The 12,803-nt window shown below is 34.6% G+C and overlaps 1 protein-coding gene across 1 annotated transcript in view; it reads right to left on the bottom strand.

The window, feature by feature from the left end:
- LOC110460871 overlaps positions 1–11,801 on the bottom strand; it is a 25,329-nt gene extending 13,528 nt beyond the window's left edge. Inside the window, exon 1 of the mRNA XM_021514067.1 lies at positions 11,723–11,801. Within this exon, the coding sequence (XP_021369742.1) occupies positions 11,723–11,755 (33 nt within the window). The 5' untranslated portion in view covers positions 11,756–11,801. The remainder of the gene's footprint in view (positions 1–11,722) is intronic.
- Between the last annotated feature and the right edge of the window lie 1,002 nt (positions 11,802–12,803).

Raw genomic sequence — 12,803 nt, 5'->3', positions numbered from 1 at the left:
CCCATTTAGTATAATAAATCAATAAAAATACAAAACAAGAGTATAGTGTATAGGGAATGGTATAGGAAAGGGGTAACAATAGTTTATGACTTAATTAAAGAAAGAAAAAATAAATTGTTTTACAGCCATCCAGTGTTTATAGAGAAATTTGACATTCATACAAATTTTCTTACTTATCAAGGTGTCATTAATTCCATAAAGAAATCCATTTCACAGGAGGATGTTTCTAATTTGAATGTAGATTATCCATATATCCCAATTAATTTGGATATTTTTTTCTTAAACACAAAAAAGGAACTTAAGACTTTTACCATGTTCTATGCCAAAATAATACAATATCTACCGGTAGAAAGAAGTGGGAGGAAATATTTGAATTTAACACAGAGATATGGAAGAAAATCTATACCATTCCCTTCAAAATTAGTAAAAACACAAAACTACAGTGGCTTCAATTTAGAATCAATCAACATATTTTAACTACTAATTCATATCTTTATAAAAGAGGTCTTGTTGATAGTCCATATTGTTTTCATTGTAAAACTGACACAGAAACTATAGTTCATGCATTATGGGAATGTAAAGAAATAAAAGTGTTTTTAACAGATTTTGAATCATTGCTAGATGTGTTATTAATTCCATTTGCTTTTAATAAAGACTATTTTATCTTTGGTTTCTATGATAGAAAAAAAAGATGTTGATAATTTAGTACTTCTTATCATTAAACTATATATTTATAAGGCTAGATGTCTGCAAACTGGTCTATCAGTTTTAGATTTGAAAAACTTAATTAAAGATATTTACAATACTCAAAAATACATTGCTGTAGGTAATAGTGAAAATTATCTCACTAATTTTAAAAGGAAATGGAAAAAATGGGAAAGATTACTGCAGGCCATATAACTGAAATGTAAATTAATTATAATAGTATAGTACCAATGTAATTCCTGTTAAAAGTAGTCTATGTACAAAAATTTACAACAAATTGAACAGTAAGCCCTTGTCAAATCCTTCGACACCTCTCCAACCTTCCTTTTCTTTCTTGTCCCTCTCTCTCTCTTTATTACTCTTTCCTTTCCTAAATCTTCTGCTAAAACAGAACAATGGTACATAACACCTAATATCCTGGTTTCAGCATGTGAAAATAGTCAAACTGTTTGTTTTTCTTTTTTTGTATTTGTTTGCTTCTCAACTACAATGCATATAATATCATTCTATGTATCTTGTTTCAAACTTATAAAGAAAATAATTGTTAAAAAATGTTAAAAAAATGTCAAGACAAACAAAAAACTTGTGTGAAAATTAAGAATGTGAGACTGAAATATGATGTGTTATGTTTAATGTGCTGTTGAAAAAATAAAAAACAAATAAAAAAAAATGTAAAAAAAATAAATCTCATAAACTTTTACTCGTGAACTTTGACATTCATTTACTTTTCATAATAGTGCAGTATTCTTAGTTGTGTGTGTATTGTGAATTTCATGTAGTAAGATATGGAAGCATAAGCATAGTTTAGGGAATAAAAATATTTCCTGTTTTGACTTTATTTATTTCCGGTATTATCAGATAGCTAGGTTCACATTGTTTCAGATGAACAGATTAGATGGGCTAGACTGGGTTTTATACACTGGTCTCTTCAGATTGTTATACTAACACTTCTGCCGACTGAGCTACATGATCAACGGAAGTGTCCTTGTCCAAACGTGCTACTGTTATATAAAAAAGCAAGGGGAAGTTACGGTATATACGAAACACTACAGTGCTGCGGGCCAGGAATCCTTAAGTGCCCACAGGAGAAAAAAGCGCGACTGTGACATTTCATTACATGTACCGTCGATATGGTAGTTCAGTAGGTTAGAGTGACAGTCCCTGGATTGGAACGTCTAGCGTTCGAATCTGTCTAGCGCCACTGCAGATTCGCTTTCGTTTATTTAATCTTTAGTAATTTTTTTCCATGCGAGCTTTGGAAGGTCTGTATTTCTTTTGAGCAATGATTAATCTATCGATATTATATTCATACAGGGTAAATATTTCCAACGCATAGTTACCCTTTTGCTTGATTCAGGGATAATAACAATTGTTTTAAAGCCTTAATCCAATAAATAAATCTGTGATCTTGCGAGACTGGTAATTAATTAAATGTTCCTTGTGATATATTTTACATACATTTTTATATTTTCTCTTTAAAGATATTTTAGGACATGAATACGGAATAAGTCTGTTGCCTGCTTTTTTATTTTGTGTATGTTCTACATTTGAAATGGATTATGTTTACAGTTAACGATGCAATATTATTCATCTAAGATATGTATTTTCACCCCCTCCCTTCTGTACAATTCTCTCAGCTAGATCTCCATTGTAAAGTATGTCCAAATCTAGTCTTACTGGTGTTAGGATACAGAAGGACAGAGACGATTTCTTGTTACAAAAGTTGTAATTTCATATTTGGTTGATGTTTAGGTCACCTGAGCTTTAGCTAAAGTGACATATTGCAATCCGTCTTTGTCCGTCGTCGTCCATCGTCCGTCGTCCGTTAACATTTTACATTTTCAACTTAAGCTGAAATACTGGCAAAGGGATTTCATTAATATTTCATGGGAAGGTTACTTACATCTCCCTAACCAAGTGTTGTTATTTTTCGTGTCGATCATAAATCCAATATGGCCGCCACGGCCGCCATTTTGAAAAACTATTTCAAACTTAAAGTAAAGTTCTGCTGGGTGGATTGAACTGAAACCTGGTAGGAAGGATCGACTCATGATCCTGACAAAGTGTTGGTAATGTTCGGGTCGATCAGAAATCCAATATGGCCGCCACGGCCGCCATTTTGAAAAAAAATATTCAAACGTGAAGTCAAGTTATGCGTGGCCGATTGAACTGAAACTTTGTAGGAATGTTTGACTCATGGTCCTGACAAAGTGTTGTTATTTTTCGGGTCGATCAGAAATCCAATATGGCCGACACGGCCGCCGTTTTTAAAAACTATTTCAAACTTAAAGTCAAGTTTGACAGGGCCGATTGAACTGAAACTTTGTAGGAATGATCGACTCATGGTCCTGACAAAGTGTTGTTATTTTTCGGGTCGATCAGAAATCCAATATGGCCGCCACGGCCACCATTTCGAAAAATCAATTTGAAACTTAAAAACAAGTTCTAATAGGCCGATTTAACTGAAACTCGGTCTAGGAATGATCAGCTTATGATCCTGACAAACTTAACTTAACATTATACTTAACTATTTTGTACTCAAATTGGTACATATTTCAACAACAAAAATACTGAAGGACTCAGGTGACCGTTTAGACCCATGGGCCTCTTGTTTTCTTTCTTTTTGTTTAAATAGTTATGCTTAGCAAAACGGACCGACTTTATGCAGAAGAAAATGCTCTAGTAAGTCAACATTAAAATCTAACCATTAATTAGAAAAAGTTTATATTTGAGATCCAAGATTTTCACTTTCGAAAGACACTTCCAAAATGAACATTTGATAATATGTATTTTTTTGCCCTTGACATTTCTCGTAATGAATGCACGTGGGTAGTGTGTAATTCACGGGTAATCAGAAAGGTTGGGCATACACTGTACGTTGCAAAGGAATATCGTATCGTATCGTGATACTTTGTTGTGTATTGTATCGAATTGTTTTGTTTGCCTGTATCGAGATACACTTACAGTACTGAAACTATCAATCATTTTTTTATCAAACTCTAAAAATGTTTAATTATATTTTGGAATCCTTCAGTAAAGATGTGGTCCACTGTGCAGTCGTACTCAAAAGTACTAGAAATTATAAAAAAAATATGTTTTGATAATATTTACTATTAAAATCTATGACAAAACTCGATAAAATTGCATTCAATCATTCTAAAGTTGACAGACATTTGTATCGTGATACGTATCGTACAGCGATACGTACTGTATCGTGAGGTATGCCTATCGTTGCAGCCCTTGCGTACAGGGACTTTGATTCTGCCATGACAAAAATCCAAGGTGCAGAGATGATTTGTAGAGAGCAAAATTTGATATACAGAGATGCATTTAATTATGTATTGGGAGCTTTTTTACATTAGGATGCTCATTAGTTATTTAAAACAAATATGTATTACCACAGTATAAATATGTACATATATTACAAGAAATATGTTCATATTGTATTAGCTCAATATCGCACAGCAATGGCAAAAATTAAAGATTTTTTTTCAATTCCTACCTTGGTAATTGTTTATTAATAGAATAAATAAGACGGTGTGCTAGAATTTGGATTCTTGGTTCAACTATTTGATAAAAAACAGAATTATAAGAATCGAAATAATTATAACCTTACTTTCCGTCCCTGCTGAGCATCAAACCTAGATCAACCTAGATGCATACGGGGAAATATTTGGCCAGGAGCATACTGGGAGTAAGGGTTCAGTTTGACCTTTAGTTGTTTTCAAGGTCCCTAGTTTCAAACGTCTTAGAATCTTTGAACGATTTTTGTTTTTGAAAAAGAAAGATTCAAAGAGTCATATGACATTTGCCTTGCCTCTTGGTATGTGGAAATGACATTGATATACCGTTTGTTCGCATGTGTTAAATGGGTTAACACTAAATAGGTTTAGATTTGTTGCATTTTGCGAGTAACTTGCAGGAATAACACACTATCAGATATTTAAATGTCCTCAAACATGGTCATGTCATGACAGTTTCCAGAGAAATAGTTTAGTATGACGTCATAAAGGTATATCGGCCCCCAGTTGTTAACGGGACATGTAAATCGGCAATTGGCCCAATCGGTTACGACGAGTGTGGGATTGAGAATGTTTTTTGGGTTAGGAATATAAGGAATGAGTTAGCAACCTTAGGACTTTATGACATGTTTGACACTTCATTGCCTTTTAATGTTTCTTTTAAATTAATCGAACAGAGACTAATAGATACTTCAAAACAAAACATAAAGTAACTGCTTCACCTAAAGGGTTTTTATATTACCACTTAATAGATAGTCATTGTCTTCAATTTTATTTAAGTAAATCTATTAAAAGAAAATACAAACACATGTTAACTAGATTTAGGATATCGTTTCATAAATAAGATAAGAAAGTAGAAGACATCATCACATCATACGCAGAAACAGGATTTGTACCAAATATAATTTGAGAGATATGGAAGACGAGTTCCATCTTATTTTGATTTGTGCATTTCATAGCGATTTGAGGTACAGGTTAATCAAATAATACTAAATATTACAGAAAACCCTCCATTTATAAATTAAACAAAGCGTAACTCCTGGGTGCCGCAGGCTCACGAGCGAAGCTCTCTTACGGTAACACCCGTGTGTTTTGTCTTGTTGCATTTACCAGAGTATCCATATGTACCCTACAACTTCGAAAATGGGTGCCAGCGGGAAATGTCTCGCTCCTCCATGCGAGCTGCCATCTTGGAAATACTACTTTTTTTTAATGACAAGTGCAATTGATATAAACCACATACATATAAGCATTAATCCTTAAAATACGTTGTTTATGCTGTTGCGATATTTATTGTAAGGCGCTTCTCAACAGATTTGTTTTTTTTTTACTCCGCCTAGCGGATGAAATGGTTACTAGGGCGGGTAATCCAACTCTGAGAGACCGTACCACAAGCCGCAGAAAGTTCTGTAGAAATAGCTGACTGACGGGAGATTAGGTAGTCGTTCTAGCACATCTTTGCTACATGCGGCAAATTGTTATTTTATTTACACAATTGATACTATTCTTGTAAATAAATCACATCGAATTATAGCAGAAAACGTTAGAAATGATGTTACATGTATGTAGCTCTTTCAAAACAGCGCGCTGCCTTGTCGTCAAACGTGACGTCAATTTTTGACGCCAAAGATTAGGCTATTATCTACTAAACTATTTTGAAGTAGTAACATTTTTCGTCATTGCTGTTACTTTTTAAATGCAATAAATAGAAAATCTAATGGTTGCACTAAGAAGACCATATAATGTTTCAGAGTGTTATTCTACCGATATTTTCAACCATGCTGGATGTTCATTGTAATTTTGTATCGAAACGTACTGAAACCAGTTGCTAGCAATCCTTTGATTAAATCAGAGACGTATATATTACACGTCTCTGATTAAATGCAATATCCAATCGGGGATATTTTCATTATTGATCAAACGTCCAAGTAACTTCTAAAATATAAACAATTGTTTTATTCATTCAACGCAGCGGAAATTGTGATAAACTGCATTGATTATTTGTTAATAAGATTATATTTACCATGACTGCGTGGTCCCTTGGTTACATGTTCTATGTGTTATACAGATGACATGAATATTTTATACGTAAACCAATGCGTATTAAAAATCACAATATATTACAACAGGACACAGACGTTGACGGGGAAATTGACAAATTCAATATTATCTGTAACAGAGTCTGAAGATTTTTAAAAAGAATGAAATAGCATAAGAAAATAAAACAAATTATGTCAATAACTAACAATTAAACAAAAAACACATGCAAAACAAACCTCTGAAAAATACAACCAAACGACCGAAAAAAAACCCAGAGAAATTGCCCTGTTGGAACAAAGCAACACAGATCTCAAACATTTTGAAAGAATTTCCAAGAACTAAGAATAACGTTCAAATTTGCCAAAACGACTGACACACGGCAGTTATATAAACAATCAAACAGTGCCGGGGTTAGTAACAATATACAATTATGGAATAATAACGTCATTTGTAACAGTAATCATGTGAATACTGCAACCGAGAAGAGAAAATGCAGCAGTCAGATCGGGATTCGAACCCATTACCTCGAAACTTTAAACAGAATCTCTAACCCATTGAGCTACTTAGTGGTGGGCAAATGACCCAGTCAAGTTCCGCTACATTCCACCCTCCTTAAACGACGCTTCAATTCTAATGACACACAATAGTGTATACAATTATACCACCTTCCGTACGTATATTTGTTTGGCACCAACAGTGACAGGATATAAAAATACAACAGCCAGACCAGGATTCCAACTTGGACTTGTTAAAAAAAACGAAAGTGAAAGTTAAAGCAGCATCGGTTGTCTGCAACAAAAACATAACTGTTTATTTGTAAGGTATCCCTGGTATGGTGTAGATGCCATCCCCTTCATAACATTTTTTTTTGTTCTCGCTTTTAGTAACCTAAAATTATAGTTTTCGGCCATTTTTGTCGTTTGAATGTCCTGCCCAGTCAACAGCACCGCTAAGATCCTCAAAGTTGTAAAGATTGGCTCAAGACCAAAAGTATCAGGAGTGGCCGGAGTTACCCCAGAGCCGAACTTGCCCCGGTTTCCCCGAAGTTGTCCTAGCCCCATATTGAACCCTGCCGCAATGGATCTGCCCTCGTTCGTTGTTTTCAAAGCATCTCAGAAATACTTGCAAATCAACTATGGTCGAAATTAAATCACTCATATAGATATCATCTGCATAGGGATATATACAAAAACAATGATCGATGTGCCGTCCATATTGGGATATTTTGTACTTTTGTCTGGGTTTTTTTCCTCCGACTTTATTTTCTTAGTTGTTGCAATGATGCAAATTCTAAACAAACAAATTTTATAGATTTGGGTTGTATCTGTTATTACTCCATTCAAATTTGCAATGACATTATCTTTTTTGTTGAAATATTATGATTTGTAAATCATTCTGTTAAAAAGTAATCATGACGTAACATGCTGGGCAGTCGTAACAATTGTAAGAAAACAGCCAGCAGAGGATTACAAGACCCATAAGACTGGGCAACAAAACTAATGACTTAAGACTAATTTAAGATCATGTATGATGGACATCTCAGAATTTTAATCGATCTAGCAACACTTTGTAATAGCAATGTCAAAAACATTTAAATTCATCTGTTGGATTACCTCAAGAAAACAGAAGGTTTCAAATCAGTGGCTGTATGGAGTCAAAACATTTATTTGTTTTCTTCAGATGGTACTGTCCAGTACTGGTATGAGTATAAGAACGAAAATAAAGAAGTTGATTTACACATGTTTTAGACTAGTGTTTGTCAATACATCATTCAAAAGAATCAAAAGTCTTACTTCAGAACTGATGCCTAAATTAAAACAGTGATATATTGTATGTAAATATACAATTAGGATAATGATTACATTACGCAGTACATATTGAAGAGATTCTGCCTTCTCTCCTGTTTCAAAAGACAAAGAGCATTCAAAGACATAAAATTAAAGGGGAATTGTTATAAGTCTTGAAGAACAGTTGAATATTCAATAATGAATACATATATCAAGAAGTTTAACCTTGGTCTTAATTTGGTGTTCGTCTTGAAACTACATGTATTTATACTTGCACAATTGTCTGTTATAAGCCGAGATATCTTCCTATCCATAATTATACTTTACTGTTTATTGAGTGTCGCATTTCCACTATTTTTCATTCAATTATTCTGATGCCAATAGTGATCATATTACAAAAACATACATCCACAATATTACTATAAGATAATTTACTGCATATTTTTTCTCTAAAATAATTTGGTAAGGTGAAGAAGCAGATTACACAGCAAAATGCGCCTTTAAAAAATAAATAATTTTCTCAAAAATCAGGTAACGGAAAACTATGACAATATTCTGAGATGACAATTCAGACGAATACAAATCTCTCTGTGTTTGTTGAAAAATTCAGGAAGATAATTTCTTTGTATTTGTAGGTGTAGTTGTGTTAAAATGACTTCAGAAGAACTTTTTTAAGTAGCATAAATGCATGAAATACGTCTATTAGACATAAACAATCTCCATCATGTGTCCCTGCCTTCAATGTAGTAACAAATAAAAGATGTGCACTGAACTGTAGGAATAAGAATACACTAGATCAAAATATTCTAAATAATGTGGTATAGATTCCAGCTGCGGAAAATTCAAGTTGGCTTCAGTGAATGTATTGTCAACACCACGATGACGCGTGTTAACAGTGACGTCACAGTCGCGTCACAGCCGTTTTATGTATACTGTGAGGTCACTCTCCTGCCTATACTTATTTTGTTTAGAGAGTGTTATATGTGTATGTATGAACATATAAGCCTAAGGGCTTTTGGTCAAAACATCGTCTGGAAAAATGAATATGAACACGAAATGATAATGCAGCTACAGCAGGGTAACGGTACAGGTATAAACTATACTGTTGTTAAATTTTTAATAAGTTGACGTCAGGCCAAGGGATCGCAGTCTGTGCCTCGAGGCATATATCGATCGCACACGGCTATACACACGGATTTGTCTACCTATTCGACGAATGAATGACGATGATCGGGGACAAATCAGAGTTCGAGGAATATAGAGTATTTGAGCAATGGCAGATCGAGTAATCAGAGGTTGATATACAAAGAATATATAAGAACACGGCCCTAATGTAAGAAGACATCGGAGTAACCGGAGAAAGCCCAAGTGGCCGTGCAGGTAACCCCATATCTGTTCACGTCCGATCGGGGAAAATAACCCCAACTGCCTTAATTGGTTAGAGACGAGCACGTTATCCACTGTTCAGAGTAGTAACTCGTTTGTTATGATTGCGTACATGATCATTTATGATATCTCCACGTTAAAAGTCTAAATGACCCAAATTAGAAAATATTCTACAGGGGAGTAACAGGGTCCCTTAAACGGACACCTCTGGTTATTCACAATTCACACGGTAAGATGAAATATAAGATAAATAATAGTGTAAGTAAGTGCCACGCATTGACCGAAAGCAAGATACAAATCAAATCATAACATATACAGGGTGTAAGCGATCAATACCAAGCTCTATTAAGTTCACTTAATAGACACTAAACTCGTAATTAAAATAATCATAATCGATCCATTTTACAATAAATCGATTCATATACAGAAGTTAAAACATCCTATTGGTACACACAGATTGCTATACAGAACCCCGCACCGGTGTCAGTGAAATGAAGAGTCCGCCTAGCGTGCCCTTTAGATAAAATGCGTTGCTTAATGAGCCCGCTTTCATCCACAGTACCCCGCTCGACAGACCTCATCCCAAACTATATTTATCACATAGCTTAAATGTATTACACCGTTGTAAAATCAGAGGGAAAACACAATACCTCAGATCAGAGTTAGATATGCACGATTTGACTAGTGATCGGGAAGTGGGATTGACATTACAAAGAGCCGGTCGAATGGGGGGATCCCTATCATTGTAGCGCTTACTTCAGACCCCGATAATGAATATTAAAATATTTTGGAGCAGGCGGAGTGATCCGTAATAAAAAGAAACACGAGTGTTGTCCATTGATCCTTGGGCTCAGTTGGGCCAGAAAATTAGCAAGTGGATGATATAAACATAAAATGTTATATAATTCAGTAAGCGTCAGTTTTACTTATATGAAAATCAAAGATAGAAATGACCCTTGTCGTACCATTGACTTAGATAGCAATCTAATTCCGTAGTACCGGACATGTGTAAACAAAAAGTACGAGTGAATCAATAATTTCCTTTGAAAACTTTTCTTAAATTAAAGAAAGTAGTAATATAGCTCGCTATTGTTGCCTGCAGATCACCATGTTTCTTTATATTTATTAATTTAGTATAAGTGTCCATATTAGAGAAACCGTCATGCATCACATCATCTAATATTTGCCGAATGTGCATCATATTGAACCTTCCTATTTTTAATGTTATATTATTTTAGAAGTGATATACACTTGATATAGTTTGATATAGTTCAGGAAGGACATACATGACGAACGTATTGAAACCGATACGTTCATTACGTTCATGATACAGTCATTATAATTATACGGTACGAACATATACATATTGGTACATGTTCGTACGTCATTGACATTTTCGCTCCGAGTGAAATACAGCGGAAGTAAAACTGTGATATCGTACCGGATAGAACATCGTATACCAAATTGTATAGATCAATAGTACGCAACTGGAATCACCAGTCAAGAAATAATATTTTTTTGTAATCGGTCCTTTAATCAAATTATGCTCTATGATATACAAAACGGCAACTGTCATCCGGTAAAGTTTTAAATAACGTTTCGAATTAACATTCAGTGTTCAGGATATCAATACTTTGGTATCCTTTATCAGTGAAGAACCATTTGATTGTATGCCATAGAGAACAGCTGTCACTTCGTGTACTATTCTGTACCGTTGTTAAATAACAAATGTAAAACTGAATATTTGTTTACGCTTAATGCGATTTGATAATATTATAGACAAAAATTTGTGCTGTAGGATGCAAGATAGTCCGTTTCACTACCCAGTGTACTTACAAGTGTAGAGGAAATATATACATATCAAAAGGGAGTCAAAGAGATCTAACTTTGGGGGTTTCTTACAGTAAGATTGTTTTCTAGAGAACAAAAACATACATCAGAACAAGAGGGAATTTTCACTATGAATAGGTGACTTCAAATAGAAGTATGCAATTTTCTTGTACAAGCAAACAATATACAGTCGTTCAATTTTACTCTTTTTTTCTGCTACAATACCGTAACCGTTCTATTAATATTTGTTCCTTGTGACTGTATATACAATTTATATATGCTAAAGTGTGTGTAGCATTTCCCCAGTAACCGTATATGTGATCCATGCTATAGAACACTTAATCATTGTAGAAATAAGACAAACAAGGGAAGGCATACTCCGAGCTTGATTATAATTTGATTTCAGGAGAAAATTAAATGATTAATGCAAATATGTAACAGCTGCAAACCTACCTCCTCAAATGGTGGCGAGCCTCCCGTCGCCATTGCCAAACCTAGGACTGCTGCGGCTACCTATCCTGTAAAATAAAGATAAAACCTCTTTGAGTATAACATCTTGCTAACTACTAGGGAACAAACATTTACTATGCCGTGATCATTAAAGAACATTTCAGTAGAACATTACACAGATGCAGTTAGAGTTTATATCGAGAGTATTTTTTCTCAAAAACCTCAAACACCACGGAGGATATGAAAATTACGTTATTAAAACCTAATTTAGGAATGTTAGTATAGCATCTGTTTAATTTACTTGGTTTCTTAAAATAACATGGGGGTAATGACATATAACAGTAACGAATTAAGGATTACATTAAGAAAAACGGTATACTGCATGTTGTGACTGTATGAGAACAGGCAAAACAAAAATCAAAAGCCCAATAATGAACACTATACTGGTTGTAAAAGCGAAGCGGAAAACTTAGATGCGGAATCTATGCATATCTGAAACTATTAAAAAAAATGTTGACAACANATTTGTTTACGCTTAATGCGATTTGATAATATTATAGACAAAAATATGTGCTGTAGGATGAAAAATAGTCCGTTTCACGACCCAGTGTACGTACAGTACGGCCTATAGATATTCCAAGTGAAACGCTAATCATCACGATTTAGTGTGACGCGTGCCCCTCATGCTCGTATCACCGTGGTTCATGATGATAGATCAATTATGCTAATCGGTCATCAGGACTCAATCACGATGGTTTGCGATGACAAGTCGAATCGCGATGAACCCCCGCGATCGGGACGTGGAGAATCACGAGATGTCAGCAGGCCTCATCGGCGCTTACTCATGCGATAAGAGCCGGGTATTAGGGATGTCCATATTTACATGTAAAATTGTCGATAAATTCAGCCGCCAACACTCAGCCATACCTACCGACGTTAAACTATGTAAATCAAGCATACTCGAAACGCCATCACGCGCACTTGTACGGAACATATTAAAATTTGGCGAAACCGAATCGAGACCCAGAGCTAGCCCTGAAAATGCTTCAGGTTTTGGTTTTGTAGTGGATTTTTTTTACTACTG

This window comes from Mizuhopecten yessoensis, unplaced genomic scaffold (genome assembly GCF_002113885.1).
Source record: "Mizuhopecten yessoensis strain PY_sf001 unplaced genomic scaffold, ASM211388v2 scaffold10503, whole genome shotgun sequence".
Classification (NCBI taxonomy): domain Eukaryota; kingdom Metazoa; phylum Mollusca; class Bivalvia; order Pectinida; family Pectinidae; genus Mizuhopecten; species Mizuhopecten yessoensis.
Note: the sequence above shows the minus strand (reverse complement) of the source record. Positions and strands in the feature narration are given on the sequence as shown.